Source organism: Lytechinus pictus, chromosome 4 (assembly GCF_037042905.1).
Source record: "Lytechinus pictus isolate F3 Inbred chromosome 4, Lp3.0, whole genome shotgun sequence".
Taxonomy (NCBI): domain Eukaryota; kingdom Metazoa; phylum Echinodermata; class Echinoidea; order Temnopleuroida; family Toxopneustidae; genus Lytechinus; species Lytechinus pictus.
Window position 1 is genome coordinate 15606411 of NC_087248.1, and position 22093 is coordinate 15628503.

Consider the following 22093-nt stretch of genomic DNA (forward strand, 5'->3'; position numbering starts at 1 on the left):
AAGTAGGTCGGAGGAAGATAAAGGAAAGAAACAAAAAATGTAATCTGAACAAGGAAGCCATAGGCCTCTATAACTGGAAAAGGGCACAAAGTTAGCACAAGCTATTTTCTATAGATGTGCCACTGAGCGAAAAGAGAAATCAAACTTTGTATTTCCCAACTAGGGAGAAATATACCAACACTGAATACTGTATGTGGGCCTGGTCCCCAATGCCTGAGTTTGTCTATTAAAAAAAACAGTGAGAAAACAAAGAACAATGACATCTTTATTAACTAATAAAATATATATTCTGTTTCTATCTTTGGCATGCAGTACACAGCAAAAGCTCACAATGACACACGTTAAAATGCAATCACTGGTTTTAAAATATCTCATATCTCAAATCTACTCATCACCTGTATGTCTTAATGACATGGTAATATATCAAGTGATATATTATCCCATTCCAACTCTTCCATCTCAGATATACTTGGATGTTACTTTGACCATATGTATCACTCTTCTTTTTTGAGATACAAGGTTTTGTGATTTTTGTCGATCCGGCAGTAATATGAAACTCTAGTACAGGGAATAAATGCTATTGCAATAAAAACAAAGTTTCCAGGACAAATGCAATACGCACAAAAACTGTCATAGTCCATGGTCAAAATAAGGACCCCGTTTCAAAAAACTATCATCAATGGCAAGTTCTACAGTTAAAAGCTACTCTAATGGTGCAGTCTGATTGGTCATGAAGAAATCTATTGAGGAATATCAATCAATATGTTATTGCTGACAAGAATGAAATCCCAGAGTATTTCATCTTTTCATTGTGTGATTTCAAGTCTGGTGTTAGTGTTGGTGTTGTGAGTCAGAGTGCTAACAAATCACACTGATAAGCTAAACACCAAACATCATCAATCGCAACACCAATCTCATTTCAAGCTCTACTGTGATCAGAGTTCATCTCACCCAAATACAAAACCAGCTTCAAAACTTAAATAGATATATCATCCATTTTGTGACAAAGTGATGAACAAATTTAAACTTGCCATTTATCATACACCATCTATCTAATACACTGGCACAAATAAAAAATTAAACAAATGTTTCATGCATTGAACATTTTATACATATATTGAAATCCATAATATCAATTTCGCGTTAATATTCAGCCTCAAAAAGATTGCCAATCACATACATTACTCAAATACATTTAAATAAACAAGTGTTTGGTACTGCAAAATCGTAAAATAGCCTTAAAAACAGACATACTGAAGCTTTTCGACATGCACTCATTGGAGTAAAATCGCATGAATGACTAAAACGCTAGAGCAAAACAATATATAATAGAACCGTAACCAGACAATGGACGCTAAATGGCAGGCCGTGATTGGCTGATTTACGGTTCTATTATATATTGTTTTGCTCTAGCGTTTTAGTCATTTATACGATTTTACTCCAATGAGTGCATGTCGAAAAGCTTCAGTATGTCAGTTTTTAAGGCCATTTTACGAAATACATTTAAAATGTACAGCTACTATCCCAATAAATACATACAAAATGTAAACAATAATACTTTTTGGAGAATAATACATACAGTATCACACACATTTGATCTGTGTTTCATTAATGCCTTTGTGTGAACTGAGAGGTAGCTTAAAGAATGCCATTATAGTTACAGCAGAATTACTGTATAGCTCGATTGATTAATCATACTTCTTCACCATGATACTGTAGATCTGTTCCATCTTTTATGGAATTTTCAATTTCAAATCTACAATGCCCCTTTTGATATGAAGTGGGCTAACTTGTACAAATTGATATACAATTGCATATATTTTGTTTGAAACAAGTGGAAAATGAATCAGCAAGAGACATAATTCAGCAAAACATCAATGTCATATGATAAGAATAACTACAAAAATATAGTTGAGAGCTCAATAAATCAAAGTTTCTTTTCTGTAAATGCATGGATTAAACAGCTATTGCCATTTAATTGTTTCTCTCTCTCCCTTTCTCTCTCACCCCTCTCTTATACACACACTCTCTCTTTCTCTCTCACCCCTCTCTTATACACACACTCTCTCTTTCTCTCTCTCCCTCTCTTGCATGTACACGTATCTGAAAGACTACTGTCATAAGTTATTTTTAGAGAAACATCACATTCCAATTTTATGTTTCTAAAATGAAAGACTGATAGGCACACCTTAGCAAGAAAGACCTGAGGCTGGGGGAAAGGCTGACATACACATCTAATATAAATTAAAGATAATCATACATGTACATTCAATCAAATTTCTATAAACTGACCTCTTATTGTTAGAAAAATTGCATTCAAAACATTGGAATTGGAAATAATTTTCACTGACCTTTTTTAAATAATCAGAAAGATATAAAATGTACTGTATAAAATCATTCATTGCCATGAAAAATATATGATTTTGTTTGTTTTAAACATCAAGGCATAAATCTGAATACTTGAGCCTTAGTACTTTGTATTGAATGTTTATCTTATGTTACATAAAACGTTGAATACTGTAGAGAAAACGCCTTAGCCAAAATCACCTGAAACAAGTAATGGCCAACATACAACACAACCATGTACAGATAAATTTTTTTTTGACACTATGGTATTACACCATCAGAAGACAACATAGCTCTATCCACATTCACATATCACCCTCTATCCTTCCAATGGCGCGATATACCAGAATTGATAATAGACCTGCCTGGGCCCCCGTCTTACAAAGAGTTATGATTGATCCAATCAATCGTAACTCTATGGAAAGCCATCAGTGCCATAATTATTTCTACAGGAAATTTGCAAAATATCCTTTCTAAACAAAGGAGAACACACCAAATTGTCAAGAAATCAATGAATTCATGGATATACATTTATATCTAGAACATCTTTTGAACAAACATGCATTTTATATGTTGACTTTGCTGGCTTTCCATAGTTGTGATTGATCGGATCAATCACAACTCTTTGTAAGGCAGGCCCTAGTCTGAGAAGTCATTTACATCAGGGGCCCGTAACACAAAGCTTAGCAATCATTGTAGCACACTTTTCTTACGATTGATTGCATTGACTACAATGTATAATTAATGAAAATCAAGCATACGATTAATTGCTATCCTTTGTGTTACAGGATCCTGGAGTCCAAATCTGGCTTTATATTGACATGAAAGACAATCAACTTATTTTCAAGCAGACATCACGCAATTATACAATACTAAAATATTGTATGTTAGAAACTATCAAAAGATATTTTGCTTTTGAGAGAACATTGATGACATACAGACGGCTGGTGTTTACCTGTACTGCAGTGATTGAAGACGAAGAGTAATAGGTGGAAAAAACATAACACAAGAGGCACGGTAATCTTGACTCCATCATGCTGGCCTACTTGGTTTTGTAAGCTGACCTGCTTGTCTCAACAGAAAGGAAAAGACATTGTGACAATTACCGCTGGACCTTATGCGTTGATGTCATCGCAATGCCATCTTAGAGGCTGAAGCAATTGCCACGGTGATCTCCTGATGGCGGATCTCTGACAACTCCATTTGCGCGCATTCCAAAATCCTGTGAGGGAGGGCACATTGAGATTATGACGTCACATGCATACGGTCTGTTGACTATCCTGTGAGTTGTCCAAGGCCGTGACTACCATCAGGAATCACCGACAATCCGCAGGAGATGAACCGTCCCATCATCCACACCCACCAATGTCCTGCTGTTATCCGCAGAGAAGGCATAGGCAGTCACGTCATCGTCTTTCTGCCTGAATTTACCAACCGGTTGATTATCACCGACCCGTCTCGTGATCAGGATCCCGTCCTTCACGCAGCTCAGGAACGTCCTCTGGGCATTCTCCTTCGCGGTTCTCTTGGTGTTGAGGAACCGTGCCTTCGGAACGCTCATCTTGGTGTACATACCTGGCCGTTTCTCGGTGTAGAGGGCGTAACCGGATGAGGAATCCAAGACCAAGACCATGACCTCGCCTTGTTTGTGCTCCTCTTCTTCACAACGTTTCAATCGCCCACTCTTGGAGCTACTTCTTCCTGTTGATACAAACCATTAACAGATAAGATAAAACTTTATTGTCAATAATCTTGAATTAATTCCAATACTGTCATTGCAAGTGCAAGACCTCCAGACCTCTCTAATTCATTCCATTTGTCTTTTCTCACCTCATTAAAAACTATACAGAGATAATATTAACACTTATAAATTGTAAATAAAACAGATGAATACCAGGTACATGCATTGCAGCAAAGGACAAACATAAGACACAGTTCATGGTAAGAAAAGATTTGTTCTGGGGAGTGTTCCCTGACAGAACTTGTCTGACATTTTATCTGACATTTACCATAGTAACAGTGCTTCTCAACCAATGAAAACCGAGGAAACTTGTCAGATCTGGCAAGTTTCCTTGGTTACGATTGCTAATGAAATGCTCCCCTGTAGTCTGTAAATATCACTTTTATTATGTCAATTGAACTTTGTGAATTCTTTGAAACCAAATCTTTTGCAGAAGTTCTACTCAACTAAACCTCTGCAAAGTTGCCTTAAATACTTCAAAGACTCTACAATGAAACAAAATCTCACCACGGTCGTTCAGCCCGTCCCTCCACTTCATGTGCATGAAGACGATGAGTTGATCAGCCAGGTAGCGAATCTTATGAAATCTTGTCATCGTGACCGTCAAATCCACCTCCAACATGGGCGTGCCTTTGGATATGTGCCAGATGCGGACAATGGGTGGGTTGGTGAGGTAGGCTTGTGCCTTGGTTTCAGGGATAGGCTTCAGGGAGTTGTCTGATGATGAGGTTCGTATGGCCACGGTGGCCAGGCATCGCTGGTCGTCACTCAACGCAGCCGCTGCAATCTGAGATGATTAAAATACATCATTATGAGACTGAACTGAGGAAACGAAAAAAAAATAAACTAATGGAGGAATCTTAAATACAAGACTGTAGAAATCTATTTCACTTTAAAATTACATATGAACACACCCATCCCCTCCTCCGCCCCCCCCCCTATAGTTTACTTAGTTTACCATAATTCGTTATGGTACCAGAGTCCAGTCTTTGAAAGGTCAATTGCTTCTGCTGGGTCCCCATAATCTTTAAATTGTTTCCATATTTTATTTTATCTCTATCATCGAATCTATTCTACTTGTTTTTAAGAGAGTTGGAAGAAATGAATAGGATGAATGAAAATAATAAAACCATCTCAATGCGATTATTAAGAAATGTTTATTACAATATACATAAGAACTAGTGTATGCAGTACAAATCTGGAATCGCCAAACTAATCAGAAATTAACTCTATCTTACTTGAGTCACATGCATTTTACAATTAAATGCATGCATGATATTCATCCACATTGTGATGCACTCAACCCAGGTGAAGCAAATGGATATTCTGTACAAATCAGATATTTGCACAAAATATCCACTGGTTTCCAATGTTTTTTAATCTACAGTTTTGCAAGCACATACAGTATTTGAATAATGGATTAAAGAATAAGATTAGTCATACTAAGTTCCTGAAAATTAAAACTGGAGAAAACAGTATCAATTTGTATGAATTTTTTGTAATTTTAATTGCATTTTGTACTTTGTACACTAAAATGTTTGAGACCGTAAAAACATGTGCATTTTTTAAATGAACAATGAATCAAAACCATGATAAGGAAAGGAAGGTGGAGAAGGGGAGGGGGACTTACATAAAAGTCAGGTCCATGGTGGAGTGTTTTAACACACATGGTGTAGTCATCAAAGAGGGGCATCTCATCGGGATACGCCATCCAGTCACCGATACAGGAAGCCGACAGGAGGTCGTAGACGAAGATGTCACCGGGTTTGTTGTCTGTCGTAAAGCAAGCTATGGCATGACTCTTGCATTTCACAAAGAGGTAGCGTGGGCTGACGAAAGGGAGAAGTCTGAAAAGGACAGTATGTTAGAAACAATAAACTTTATTTGCGAAAAAGCCATGAGACAAATAAGAAGCTAATCTTAAACATGTGGAAAATGCATCTTCTTCTAGATTTACAAACTATAATTTTCCTATGCATCTCCATTGAATATTATCTTTTGTTTTCACGGATCATCCATTCCATTTGGGTGTTTTGAAAATCCTGTTAATGACATCCTTAAAAATATAACATTTACATATCAATTGGCGAAAATAAGGTATTTCATATGATTCATAAAACCAAAACAATCATTTAATAGTGTCTATCCATTGCAAATTACCTGTGCCTTGAGATAATCGCCACCTTATCCGCCCTTCTGGGAGTAGACTTAAGATTCCAGATATCAAAGTCAGATCCGTTGCATGTTGCGAACACAAAACAGCCGTCATCGGAGACACACTGAACTTTCTCCATTACTGAACAAAAAAAATGAAAGAGAATTTTCCATTTTTTATATTCATAATCGAGGGCCGGTGGGTTCCAGAATGTTCCATGATATAGAAGAATCTTTTACGTACCTGTGTCACGAGATAATCACTCCCTAATCCACTCATTTACAAGTAGACTTTAGATTACAGATATCAATATTCATTTTATTAAGAATTGAACCCTACTTTGTAATGGCAGCTTAACACTATTATATATATTTGTTTTTATTTGCTGGTCAGCTCAAGGTATTTAGTACCCTACAAATGTTAATTATTATTATCATCTACTGTGACAAATGTAACAACACATTTCATCCAAACTGCATATGCAAAGGCTACTTCAGGTTTTTTGTTTTCACTGTCAGATTTAAAGTTCAATGGCAGAAAGAAGCTGCTGAATACTGCTTATCTAATAAAAGAGAGCCAATGGAGTAAATTAGAGAGTCAAAAGGGGCCTAAGCTTTCGATCCTAGCAGAATCTTCATCGGAGGCTAAATGACAAACATATAAAGTGGAACAACCATAATATAGACAACAGACATGCAACAGCAACACTAGAAACAAGGAGACAAAAGGGACATTAGAGAGTTGTGATGACCAATCAGGTTAGAGAAGGGGATGAAAGCAAAGGAGTAGGCAGACACAAAGGGAAGTTAGTGTAAGTAGGGCCAGTGAAAGAACTTAAGCCATGAGGGATAAAGATAATTGGGCAGGCAACATCAAACAGGATCTGGAACAAAACAGTGATAGGGGGTATGAGGAAGAGATGAATAACAAGATAATTAGTGAGAGGTGGGTCAAACAGGTTACAAGAAAGGCATAATAAACTGGTGCATAAGAGTGGGGAAAAAAGGGAAAGAATGGGGAACAACTGATAATGTGCAAAAGACATATAAGTACATATGATAAAGCATTATACAAACTAAGAGATGAATATAAGTGTAAATATATATCTATAAGAATATGTATATAAATATATCCAAAAAGGAATGTATATGAAAAAAAAAATATATATATATATATATATATATGGTGTAACTAGTATTGTGAATCCGCTAGGGGTGAGGGGAAAAAAACATAATACTATATAGTAGAAAAGTAGATTTAAAGTTCAGCAGCTGTCATACAGTTACCATGAAATCTTACCAGCTTCCATAAAATGGTACGCTTGAATATGATGTTCATTATATCATGAGCCACATTTGGCTATAAAGCTTTTACCAGAAATCCTGAACAGAATCATTTTTTAAATTCTCTAAACCATCCCTTCTAATATTAAGCATATGTAATCCTTCTGCTTCTGCCCATATTTTAATAAACAACATATAAACCCTGTCACACAAAGACCAGTGATTGATTGTACACAAAATTAATATGATCGATTGCATTAAGCATTGCTTTCTATCAATCAATCATAACATCAATCATACGAGCAATCACTCTGTATTGTGCTACATGGTCCTGGTCTTACCACAACCGACCGGAGTTCCTAGGACGGCGTAGGCCTGGGGTACGCTCTGGTTTAGATCCCACAGGATACAGTCTTCTCCCTTGCACGACGTCACTGCCTTGGAACCATCGGGAAAGAATATACACGCACTAACAGGACCACTGTGAACTTGCTTTACCTGATAGAAAAGATAAGATGGATATTGCATAAAGACGAACTGATAGTCTTGATGCACGTACCCTTTTTATATAATAATCAGAATTGAGAATTTTGGATGAAAATTAATGATTGCCACTCAGCCTCCATTAAAAAATGGAAATGCTTGGAAGCATATGTGAAAATGTTATTTTTGGCCAAATATTGTAGTATCAACGTTGCCAAGAGAAAAATTACATAGTATTGACTGGCCTTGAGGGAACATCAAATACATTGCGTGAAACAGAATCATATTGGCATGAACATTTAGACGAGTGCAATATATTCATTTTCATGTTCCCCCAAAAGAAGAGCAGGTCAATATTTTTATTATAATCCAAATCAGATATCTAGAGCAAAGTCATGGGATTCTATTTTTGTCATGTTAAGCATGGCCTCTAAGCTTTACTATTGTGATCATTGTGACGTAATTGAAATGTCACTTTAAAGATCTGTGAGAGCTTGCAACATTTCTTAAATTCAATAAATTCAGTAATATTCTTACCTTTGGAGCGCTTTGGGTAAACTTGGTGATGTGGTTGGTGTCCCATATCCTGACAGTGTGGTCATCGCTGCCCGTGGCAAGGAATCCATACTGGGAGTTTGGCTGGCAGAAGTTAGCACACTTGACAGGACCCTTGTGACCACTCAGCTTACACCATTCTTTGGCTTTCATCTTCAGGATCTGTAATTAATAATAATAATTATTATTATACTACTTGCTTATATGGGGCTTAACACTTACTTTAGCAGAAGTGTCCTAAGCGCCCTACATTAATGCAGCATAATTACCCTGGCTGTAGCAGAGCAGCTGTAACGCGCTCTGCGTTTCAAGGAATAAATTCCTACCAGGTACCCATTCACTTCACCTGGGTTGAGTGCAGCACATTATGGATAAATTACATGCCATGGCTTGTAATCAAAGCCACGTCCCTCAGATTGAAAGACAAGACCACGACACCCCCAATATTTTAATAGCTAAGATGCCCAGGTGATTATGCTAGAAATCCTGATGTTTTCAAGCCCCAGAGATGTGGACAGCCCACGGAGTTGATTTTGGGAACTGAGTCGAGCCATGATTCCACCGCCAACACCACCACCACCACAACCACCATCATCATCATCATCAACAAAACCCTTACCTCCACAGTGTCGTCTTCCATGAGAGAGAACCCAAAGTCTAAGTTTGGTGAGACCACACCCACCCCACCTAGGCAGTTCAAGTTGAGGACATCCGTTGGATTGGTCCCAATCCCTTTCACAGGCCAGCAGTATGTACCATTCTTCAACACCCCGCAAAGGGTCTTGCCATCCTTTGAAAACCTCAAGGAACTCTGCACACACAGCATGGAGTCGCAAAATGTCTTCAAAACCTAGATTAAGAGATAAATAATTAGTAATCAATTGATAATTATACAATACTCTCATATAAATACCAATGTTGGGAAATCTTCACATTTCGATAGCTGCCAACCTTTAAACCCTTTAAATTGAAATGAACTTAAATTGCTTCTCACTCATGTGTCGCTGTTTTTTTTTTCTCAATATTACATAATGCTGGTTTAATTGACAAGCATTTTAATATTCAAGAGAAACAGGACAAAATGTTGCCAATTTGCAGAAGCAGTGATTTACTTTCTTTCCAAATTTAATTGACAAAAAGCATGAAACAGAACAAAAATCTTGCCAATTTGTGGAAAAATTGATTATCTTCTTTCTAAATTTAATTGACAAAAAGCATGAAACAGAACAAAAATGTTGCCAATTTGTGGAAGCAGTGATTTATTTTCTTTCCAAATTTAATTGACAAACATGTGAATATTCAGGAGAAACAGAACAAAAACTTTGCCAATTTGAGGAGACTTACCTTCTTTCCAAATATATCCCAGAGGAAGACACCTTTGTTACCAATCCCCATCAGCTTTCCATCAGGAGAGAAGGCTATACACTTTGGCCGAGGCTAAACACAAAGGAAATACATAATTAATTTTAACAACTTATTTAATTTTAGAAATTGAAAATGGTCTAGGTTTCAAACATCCTGAATTCAAGTTAATAAATTGTAATCTTGAGTATTCTTTTTCTTCTTAAAATTTATATCTCTTGAATCTCAACATCCTTATTTACTACAGTCAGGGTGAATTCAGTACAGTGTACATGTCTTCAAATCGAAGGGGAACAAATATCTTACAACACATATTTTCGGAATTTTGATGGACAGAATGAAATATAGACCAATCATTTGCTGTCTAAAAAAAATGTCTACACTTGTGAACCAACGTCTCTTGTGTCTTATAGTGTATGGAAATGTTGCATCTGACTGGCAACAACATTTTACACACTACAGATGAGGGCACATTGGGACACATCTGCATTGGGTTGACAATAGACGTCTAAACATCCATCTACCCATGGATTTGTCTACATGGGGTACTTAAAAATATATTAAATGACTATCAAGGTGGCTTTCTCATTGAAGTAAAGAAACTGAAGAAAATACTACTATTTCTGACTTCCTAACAAATTAATGACTGTTGGCTCTGTTGCATAAAAGATACCATGGTTACTACCATGGCAACAAAGTCCAACATCCAATCAAAATCAAGGATTCCATGGATATTAGCATCGGATGGCGAAGTTTCCATCATGGTAACATTTATGCTACAGGCCCTAGGTCCCATCTTACAAAGAGTTCTGATTGATCTGATCCACTGAACAATATGGAAATCCATCAATGTCATAATTTTTCCTACATGATATTTGCATGTCTTTTTTGTATTAAAACAAACAGGAGCACACTGAATTGTTAAGACAATGATGAATGTATGAGTATACATCATATCTATAAATTTCTTTGAACAAACATGCATTTCAGATGCTGTCATTGCTGGCTTTCCGTAGTTGTGGTTGATTGGATCAATTGCAACTCCCCTGGTCTTTTCTTGAGCACTTACTGATACATCAGACTTCTGTATCTCCTTGCCGCTGAGAGCATTATAGATAGTAAGGATGCCGTAGGAGTAGAAATACAGGTGCTTGGAGTTTGATGGAACAAAGATCGTCCCGTTGACTGGTTCCACTTTGGAAACGTTAATGCGCTTCAGGAGTTTCCCTGCGGATAAAACACAACCAGATACTAATAAACAATTTTCCTCTTTTCACTATCAATTTTGTCTTCACCTTGCTAGCTTTCGCCTTCTGGTTTCTGCAGGCTTCTTCAGACCAGCGCTGACTCACATAAGATAATAGATAGAGTATCGGCAGCGCGGGCAAGATAACAACAAAATTGATTGTGACAAGGGGAAAATTTGCTTATTACAGCATTACCAATCAGATGAATCTCTTTACAGGACAAACATGTATTGTAAGAAGCTCTCTCAGAAGAAAACCCCGCTGGATAAATGTAAGAGTAAAAAGTTGTGTCTTTTCGAAAGGCCTATACAGTTGTCTAAAGCAAAAGTCTTTCATACATGATTGATATCAGTCTACAAAGCCCCTGCAACTGCATTTATAAGATGTTTCTCATTTCTTCCAATCATGCAAATTTCCTCTACAGCTCTTGTAGTCTGAACACACTGTACCTGACTACAGAATAGCTTTCAGAATGGGTTACGTGTCCTATCCCAGCAGCTTAAGATTTTTTTTATCATATTCAATTTTCTTAAAATCTGCACCAAACTTGCAAAGTGTATTCTTCATGTTTTGCTTTAGCCATTAACTGTGCTATACCTATCAACAGGAACACTGATTTTGTGTGCGTGGGTGTGTGTGTGTGAAATGCAAAAAGCAAAATTTTCTTAATCCACATTAAATTTTAATGAGAGTTTCAGCGTTATGCTCACTTCATTTTTTCTTTTTTCGTTCAAATCAGTTTTTTATTGTGGTAGGGTTGCCCTATAAGTTGTTTGCAGTTCTTATCAATTAAAAAAAACCTGCAAATTGACTACAAGCATAAACAAGCTACATGTATACATATAAATGAGTGGAAAATTGCTTGAGAATCTGATTACTCTGTAATTCTGCTAAAAGTGATGATTTTTTGCCTAGGACTGACTAACCTTTACTGAGGCTTAAATCTCCTATCCCATAGGTACAGATGGACTTGCTTCCCAAGATGGCTACCCAATTGGCCGATGGTGGGAATACAGCTTTCAAGGCTGCCGTCTCTATGGTAGCCTCAAGGGCTCCACTTGCAACCTGAAAAAGAAAAATAGAGCAAGGCAGATTAATAGAAACAGTTTAAGGAAGTCTTGTTCGAAAACATAGGGTTAGGGTCGCTTCCAGGGAGTGGGGGTACTTTGTAAATTTAGGTATTGAATATTCTTGTTTTAATGCATTTTGGAATAATGTTTTTGATGATATACAGGTGAATTATAGTTATCTGCTCTCATTGAAGAAAAAAATTGTTTATTTTCAAAATCTTGTCTAATAATGACAATCCTCCCTACTTCTATTTTTTCTGTCTTTCTGTCTTAATATACATCCTCTTTGAATTGGAGAAACCTTTCACTTTTGTTCTTTCCTCAAGCATTTCTGGAACATGTGTGCAATTTACTTCATAATTGATTTCTGTCATACATGTACAATATACATAACTTAAAGATGAATGCCAGCTGTGGAAACAATTTCAAAATGAGATTGTACAGAATCCAATGAAATGACCTCCCAAGTTTTCGTCGGTATGAATGTATGTGGCAAAGGATTCTGGAAGAATAAGTTGCTGAGAAATGAGCTACTGAAGCAAGGCATCTCATCAAATGCAGGGTTTTTTTCCAAGCAACAAAAATACACTGTCCCACATGTGATTATCTGTGTTAGTGATATTCAGTGTGATCGTTTTTCAGCTTAGATTTCATGATTTCACTAAGTTCAGTTTATGTAACTGTACCAGATCTAGATCTAAGATGATGTGGTGACAATTAACCTTGGTTTTACAGAATCTCTCATGAAATCAGTTTTTAATTAAACTACTTTCATTTATCTTTAATCATGCACTTACAATCCATATCCTGACTGTGTTGTCTGTGCAAGCAGTCGCCAGGAGGTTGCCTTTGGGGGAGAACTGCACCAGAAATACAGGTGCAGTATGGGTAAGGGTCATGACCTCTGCACTTTGAACTTGGCTCTTGGACAAGGCTTGCCAGCACAGCTCTGCAAGAATATGGGAAAAATTAAAGACATTAAAGTTCAATGTTTAAAGTTGATGATGATGATGATGGAAATGATGAAGATGATGATGATCGTGATGATGACAATGATGATAATGATGATGAAAGGATGAATCTAATTTAAAAGCAAAGGAACATTATCAGTAGTAATGAAGTATTTTTCTTGTATAATTGAAAATGTATAATTTGGTGTATATTCTAACAGACAAACTGAATTTTCAAGTGCCAGTTAAATAATCATTCCAATCAAAATTAAAACCTATGGTAGAGAAATGAATCAAAAAAAGTAGAAAGAAGTATCTCATAAATTCTAAACAAATCAGTTAATAATTGAACACATTGTCAATGCTCCTTTCTATGGTGTCCCTTGAATTTGTTTCAGCGAAACGGCAGATTTTTGTAGAGAACACAATCTTGACATGTTCTGTACAAAAACAAACATACTCTCAATGATACACATAACTATTTTGAGGTACATCTCATCATATCTGAACAAAACGTTCAGCTATAAAGGTGAAATGAGGAAGGCTAACTCACTTTTCTTGCAATTTGATTTGAGGTATTCAGCAGCGACCTGGCAGCAAGCCGAGGAGTCGGGTTCATTCAAGGCTTGCTGCGTGATGAGCTCCGGGTTCTCTTGGATGATCTGGGCATTGGCCCTTATCATGTAGTAGAAGTCGGTTACCTTCTGGGACTTGTGATCCGATTGGTCGGCAGCCTGATAAAAAAGAGGGGGAAGATTTGATTATTGAATCCTTGTGCTAAAAAATATCACTCATTCAACTTGGGTAACTTGTCATAAGTCTGTACTGCGTCTTTTAACAGGTATCTCACCATAAAGGCACTATGCGTCTTTTCACAATTCCTGCATTAGCAATAAAGAGGCTACTGTAAAATTCCTGCATGATTTATGACAAGGTACCATATGATTACTAAGGCCCTTTTCACACGTGAATCTTGAATCATCATTGTAATGATGATTGCAATTCGTCTTTAGAATCATCGGACCTTTCACACGCTCACTCAAAAACTGTGATTTGAATTCGAATTCCCGAGCGAAGGCGGTATGTGTCCTTGGTGACTTGTCAATCAAAGCACTGCATCGCACATACAAACTACGATGAGTGCATGACAATTGTATTATCTACGGAAGTGCTTGAAAGGTCACGTAAGCTCGACCCCCAAAAGATGTTTTGAAGGTTAAGCCTTTCACACGCAAAATTTGTACCGTAATTTGAGTGAAACCTAACAGGAATTCACCTGTCATTAGCCTTATTTTTCACTGGAATCGTCATTCAAATTACCATTTGTTTACCGTGTGAAAGGGTGGTTAGTTGTTTTGCCATTATACTATCATAGTTGTTCATTATATAACAATCATCATCATCAATATCATATACATCATCATCATCGTCGTCATCACTAATATCATCACCAATACTATCACTACCATCATTGCCATAATTACTATCAATAAAAATATCATCTCCATAATCATTACAAAACATTATCATCATCATCATTATAAGCAGAAACAACATAAACATCACCATCATAACTACCATAATCATCATCTCCATTCCCCTTATAAATGCTGTTATCATCAACAACACCTTCAACAAACAGAAAACAAACAGAATCATTCTACTGTGACTTGACTACATATCAACATCCGAAATTATGAACTACACGTAAAATGATAAATAAACCACACTTCCTAACTCACCTGGGCTAGTTCTAGGATCAGCTGATATATTCTTCCAGTTTGACATTTGGCTTCTATCCATGGTATGGAACACATTACCTGGAGACAAATGAAGAGGTTTAATTTAATTAACCTTGATTGAGTGATGGATGGGGAGAGAGAAAGGGGATGGGGTGCTTTAATATTTCACATGCTATTTCCTTGCAGAAAATGAGTTTGCCAAGATCTCCGAGGGAGGGAGTAGGGGAGGGAAGAGGGCATGAGTATGATTAATAACATATTGACATATATTAGAAAGGAACTGGACATATAGGCCTATTGTTTTATTCTCACCTGAACTTGAAACAACGAGCATTGCTCTGACACCACCACTGTCAAATCGAACTGAACTATATAATATCTCATGATTATAGGAGTTTTTAATATTTTACACTCATTTTGTTATGAAGGATGTAGTAAGGCTCGAGGTGAAACGGTTTGTAAACCTTGAAAGGGTAGGGTAGTGTATATCATGATATTAAAACTAAACTTGAATTCAAAGTAACCGTTTTGTTTCAATTATTTTGTGTTCAAGCGTTTTCCTGACAAGTCTACTGAAGTTATAGAAATATCCTACCTTCTCTATTTCATCCCACATCTTTGCTCGGATCAGATGAAACGGAAGCTCTGTCAATTTCCTCATGTTGTAACGAGGACCAGCCGTCTTCTTGAACTCATTCCGGATGGAACTGGCACTGCCCCCTCTCTGTTCCTGAAGTCCTTGGTCCAGGACTAAGGGCTGGGTCTGGACCTGTCTGAAGGCCACATCGACCTTCTTGGTTTTCTTGTTCACGTATGGCTTAGGGGTGTGTGCCCACCTGAGAAAAAAAGGGGGCAAGAAGCAGTATGTACTTAGCGAAGGGTTTTGAAGGTAAATAATTATTGTCTAGGTCCCGTGACTCTGAATATAAACACTAATCTGGATAACACATACTGTGTAAAGGCTTGGTCCCACTGCACTTACGGATGCAGAGAGGATGTAAAACGGAAAAGAATCTTGCCATCCGTTAGAATATGTTATGTATCCGTTGTGTACTCTTTGCATACGTGTTTCACACGCTCTATATCCATCGAGCATCTGTCCACTGTGATTTCATTGTTCGCCCATTTTGTCCATTGTCTGGAGCGGATGAAAACGGATGGAACCACCCCAAAATTGTGCTTGTCCGCTGTATCCGTTATCAATACATTTTGTGTCTGTGGGCCAGTGGGACCAGGCCTCAATGGCTTTTATTATAATTCAAGATGTAATCTATTGTACAAGCTCATATTTTCGTCAATGACTTTTACATTGATGCATTTTGCATGTTTAACGTCAGTTAAACTTCCTCTTTTGTATAATGCCATTACTGCACACTAGAACACCACTTAGGGTAAATATCACAAAGATCCACGATTGATCGTGGAGCTGATATTTATGCTTCATTACATTGATCGTTGTGTGCAATCAAGCATATAAATCAACTGTACAATCAATCGCTAAGTTTTGTGCAACAGGCCCCATAATCATTAAAAAAACAGCCAATGCTAGATAAACCTGTTAAGAATGTTCCTTGGTGAATTTCATGATTTTGCTATATATAACTATATAACAGGAGCCAAACTTTATAATAATGATAATATGCAACATCTATATAGTGCTTAATACAATGCTTTTAAGCACTGCATACTGTTACCCTGGCTTTAGCACTGCTTTCCTAATGAGACGCTCAAGCATTCAAGGAATTCTTTCGTACCGGGTACCTATTTACTACACCTGGGTGGGGAGTGGCAAATGTGCATAAACGCCTTGCCTAAGAATGTGAGTGCTGTGGTGAGATTTGAACCCCGGACCTTGTGGTTCAAAGTCAGGAGACCTATCCACTGAGCCACAACACCTCTACACAAAGCTTGTACATCCTCAATCAAGGACCAAAGCAGATATTAACTGTTTAGTGATGATTATTATTTTGGGTTAAGGACTAACCTTTCTGAGAAGTATTCAGCAATGCTCTGATGGAGCTGTTGCATGTTGGTCTGCACGTAACGGGTGTAGGCAACCTCGTAGAATATCCTGTGGTACCACCTATAGACAACCATGTTATCTGCTCCACTTTCAACAAGATTACTGCCTGCAAACATAAAACATAAAGAATTAAATATCATTGACAAATATAAGATGGAAATGGGCTTCGTGCAATGTTTGACAAAGAATTTGCCAATCGAATGTTGAAAATAGTCACACAAACAAATTTAATATTATTAGTCGACAGATGTTTAAAAAAAAAACCATTGAATTACGAAATGATCAATACTCATGAATACAATCGCACATTAATACGATATTTTCGTGTGCAATTTTAAAGTAGCCACCCAAAGAAAATTCATGATAAGTAATAATCATAGACAAGTTCACAAAATGTCACTGAAAATTCTAGTAGATAGATGGACAGACAGACTGACTGACTGACAGACAGACAGAGAGACAGACAGAAAGATGGACGGACGGACAGACAGACAGACAGACAGACAGACAGACAGACAGACAGACAGACAGACAGACAGACAGACAGACAGACAGACAGACAGACAGACAGACAGATAGATAGATAGATAGATAGATAGATAGATAGATAGATAGATAGATAGATAGATAGATAGATAGATAGATAGATAGATAGATAGATAGATAGATAGATAGATAGAAAGATAGATAGATAGATAGATAGATAGATAGATAGATAGATAGATAGATAGATAGATAGATAGATAGATAGATTGATAGATAGATTGACTGAAGACAGATTGATTGATGGATAGATAGATAGATTGATGGATAGATAGATGGATAACTGATAAGCACTGGGAGTGCATGATTTGTCACTTTTGAAATATTTATCAATAAAAAAAGAAGATAATGAGAAAGAAAACCATTATCATACCTAGATCTAGCCTTAATCTTGTCCACAGTAGAGGAGGTAGCTTTCGTATCGGTGGTGTGGAATATTCAAAGACTTCCTCCAACACTGGATCATCACAAGACAATATATCTAGCAGCTCATTGGATGTAAGACCCGAGCGGGAACAGGTCAGGTAGCCAAGGGCGTGGGCGACAAAAAGCATCCCGTGCTTCTCTTCAAGTCTAAAATGAAAAAAAAGACAGATTTAAATATAAATTGATAATTAAATTGAAGTTGAAATTGAATTTAAAATTGAAAGTGAATATGAAATTGTAATTGTAAGTACTTGAAATTTAAATTGAAACTAAACTGAAATTGAAATTGAAAAAAGAAAGAAAAATTGTAAAGAAATGGCAGCAACTGCAATTTATGTTTGGAACTATTTGGTTGTCACAAGAATTTGTGACGGACGGCATTCTATCGCCTCAAGACTGTGAGCACATCCCATCAAAGACAAAAGGATATTCGGACACTAAATTACAACTTCTGTCATCATTCTGGCACCGGTGTGTTGGCTCAGTTGGTAGAGCGTCCGTCTCACAACCGGGAGGTCGGGGGTTCAAACCCCGGCTGCGTCATACCAAAAGAAGTCCAAAGATGGGAGTTGCTGCTACCCTGGCGTTCAACGATTAAAGGGATATAGCCTCGTCGATCTGGCGCTGCACAGCGGCTGCCGGGCCCACGATCAATCGGGCAAAGCAAATTTACGGAGTATTTCATTTCATGTCTATTTCGAACAATAAAATATGGATTTTCATCATCATTTTTTCATTAAATTCTTACTGTTCAAAGAGTTGTGTGATGATGCCTGTGATGTCTCCAGCTATCTTACAGGTCTTGAGTGGTGTGTGGGAGTTCCAGTTGCTTGCCATGTCACACGCTATCTTCATGTACAGAGCCGTCGGTTTGTTGTCCTTGTGTGCTCTCAAGACGATCCTCATCTGGTCTTTCGTCAGAGTTCTAAGAGTAACAGAAGGAATTGATGAGAATGTATCTGAAACTCACATGGAACAAGGCATTAAGTACAAAGGATTTTTCCCCCTTTTTTTGGGGGGGGGGGCGGGGCTTATCATTAGCACTTCTGAGGTCCATTTCATCAAATTTGTCAAAATAACATAATTACAATAATATTTAAAAGCTACTGAAATCCTTCAGTCTCATTGGCTGATAGTAAATTTGTTATAGAAATTGTGCATTTGTTCTTATAACGAGCCTCTATAAAACAGGAAATATTTAAATTTATGATGATGTATGTAACAATCAAATGCACTCACCAAGATAATAATTATACTTGGTTATATAAATGTAATGCTTAACACTTATTTTATCAAATGTCCCTATGCGCTCTACATTAATGCAGCATAATTACCCTGGCTATAGCAGAGGAGCTGATACACGCTCTGCGTTTCAAGGAGTAAATCCCTGCCAGGTCCCCATTTACCTCACCCGGGCAGGGTGCAGCAACAATTTCTTGGTGAAAGCAAATGATGCCCAGAGTAGGACTTGAACCTGAGACCCTCTGATTAAGAGATGGGGGTGAGAACCACTAAACCATAATGCCTTCATGAAACCTTCACATGATATTACATGTACATTCACTTACCTCCCATTATTTGCAAGTAGGCATTCCAGCATAGGCAGTTTGGAAGGTTCAGCCAAAGACTTGATCTAAGAATAAAATCATGGTAAAATATCACAGATTTGTTTGTCTATATATTTACTTTTTTCATTGAAGAGGGTAAATTGAAAGGATATTACTGTGGTTTTGATTTAGTGTACTTAGATCCGATCATCAAATGATTTGATTTGACTTGATTTTCATTTCATGATGATGGTAGTGATGATGATTTTTCATACCATCAAAATGACCAATAATTTACAGAAATAGAATTTACAATGAAAGGTTTATTTTTAATTCGCATATTAAAGGCAATACACTACGGCCTCCAACAGAGAGGACCTGACTGACAAGCATTCATGCTTTCTGAACAGACGGATAAAATAAGCACCACTACCAACACCAGTATCTGTGCATTTCTTCCAACATTTCCACTTTCTCTTATCTGTGCTATCTACTTCCCATTTGTTTCCATTCTCAAACCCCCCCCCCTTCCCTTAGAGTACCAACTGCGTCTAACCTCGATGACCATTGCGATACCACCATTCTATCAACTGGGATATCATGCCTTCGCTGTCACTAATTATTTAATTAAATCAATAAAAAAAATGCATTCATGATTGATTTTTTACAAATAACAAGTATTTTACACCAAAATATCATGACAACCATTACCCAGTGAGCTCACCTCCAGGAAATATTCAGACTTATTGATCAGGTTTTTGATGGCTGTAAGGCAGAACCCTGCATCGGGTCGCACTGTCACTACCAGACGGACATGAGGAGGGAGTTGCCTTGGTAACCATAAGAGGTCACGACCTTGGTATTCATCCGATAGCTGATCCAGAGAGTCGAGGAAGATCACTGGAGGATGAGAAGAGTAGAAGTGATATTCACATAAAACAATATCAAAAGTCTGGATGATGAGAGGCATTGGTCAAAGAAACAATTGGATGGTTTATATTTTCCATCCTACCATTTTGGAACTTTCATTTTACTCTCAAGGGCAAATCCAAAATATAATCAATCTTTTCCAACCCTCACTTTTCTCTATATTCCATAGACTGCTCAAGCGAAGATAATGGGAGAGCAATGGAACTTTTCATAAGGACTAGAAAACTGAGAGAAATTATTTCAGGAACATCACACATACATGGGGTCAGACATGCTTTTGGAATTGCCCTGCATGTGTTTATTCAACTCAAATCATTCTTAACTGGACTTCCCTATTAAAAAACACATTTCTACAAATACCATTACTACTTACTGATGGGGTGATTCTTTGAAGACTTCTGTAGGAGGATTAAGAATGCGTTTTGTAGTTTCTTGTAATCTTTGGGGATCAAACGATCATCAATACCAAGACAATGGCAGATCTAGAAAGAAACAAGAAAGACTAAAAACATGAAACAGATATCATGCAAATATAACATGAACTCATAACAATAAGTGTTATTTTGGAAAAAAGAATATGTATCAAAACGTGATATTTTCTGGTGAAGTTTGAGATTTGAGATCTATAAATTTAAACATAAAAGAAAATTGGTAATCCAAATTTCTCTTGGGACACTGCAAGACTAATTCAAACCAAGAGTTCAAAATTTCATGCACAAAAATAAGAATGACAATGTACACATATATTATATTGTAACAACTTCACATGCAAGTATACCTATACATTTTCAATACTGACGTAGTAATACAAAACTCTTTCAGTATTCGGCATGACGAAAACATCCCATTAGAAACAGCACACCAGATTTTCACACTGTTACTGAAGATTTAATCCTGTAATCCTAAGACGCTTGTCCTTAATACAATTACTACTAATACACCTCTTCTATTGTGTTTCTGGTAATACTATAATCCCCTCCAAGTATTGTACTAAGCCGGACAGTTATATGCAAATTAACTTGTGATGTGGGGAGGGGGGGCTGTGCATACAATCATTCCCTGTGTGTTATCAATAAGTTTTCCTAATTGGTGAAATAAAATGAACTACATAATTTGTGGGGAGGATGTAATAGATTTGTATTCCTTCTATTTATCATCATTATCAACCAATGGAGCTATTTACACGATTTACCCCTGATAGTTTACCTCTCCTCCCTCTTCTATATTTAGTTCATACATTTTATATTTAAAATGCATTCTGCATTTTATATCTTCAAGAAGAATATATTTTCCTTAAATACTTTATAAAGTGAATATGAAGATAACAAACATCTGAATATAAGCAAACTTCTTTTAGTTTCATATTTAACAGTAAACATGCACTATGTATATTCATCAGGGGCCGCGGAAGTGGGGGGACTATAGTGGGACTATAGCCCCCCCCCCCCAAAAAAAAAAAAAAAAAAAAAAAAAACGTAAAAAAATGATCATAGGATTGTGGATTTTTTTTGCATGGTCCCCCCACTTTGAAACCGTTCCGCACCCCCTGTTCATAATAATAAGTTATAGCATTTATGAGGCCCGGTATGAGGCACAAATTAACTTTGCCTATTCAATGGTGCAATAATTATATATGCAAGTATAGTTATAATTCACGTATATTATTCATACATGTAGTTATAATAAGCTG

The 22093-nt window shown here is 37.0% G+C and overlaps 1 protein-coding gene across 1 annotated transcript; it reads right to left on the minus strand.

Annotated features, from left to right (window-relative positions):
• Nucleotides 1-1941: 1941 nt before the first annotated feature.
• Nucleotides 1942-21642, minus strand: LOC129258942 (uncharacterized). Its single transcript, XM_064099011.1, has 21 exons — nt 21610-21642; nt 20777-20885; nt 20198-20373; nt 19495-19559; nt 18675-18851; nt 17874-18073; nt 16919-17063; nt 15530-15770; nt 14935-15012; nt 13746-13926; nt 13040-13191; nt 12099-12237; nt 10995-11152; nt 9908-10000; nt 9183-9413; nt 8546-8725; nt 7867-8023; nt 6248-6383; nt 5718-5934; nt 4595-4874; nt 1942-4047 (listed from the first exon to the last, which is right to left on the minus strand). The coding sequence occupies exons 1-21, from the start codon at nt 21640-21642 to the stop codon at nt 3656-3658; spliced, it is 3540 nt and encodes a 1179-aa protein (XP_063955081.1). The 3' UTR covers nt 1942-3655.
• Between the last annotated feature and the right edge of the window lie 451 nt (nt 21643-22093).

Coding starts and splice junctions, on each gene's coding strand:
- LOC129258942 (XM_064099011.1), bottom strand. CDS start 21,642: ATGTATGAACTAAATATAGAAGAGGGAGGAGAG. Junction 20,374..20,776: donor TTCAAAGAATCACCCCATCA/GTAAGTAGTAAT, acceptor CTCATCCTCCAG/TGATCTTCCTCGACTCTCTG. Junction 13,192..13,745: donor CAAATCAAATTGCAAGAAAA/GTGAGTTAGCCT, acceptor ATATTCTTGCAG/AGCTGTGCTGGCAAGCCTTG.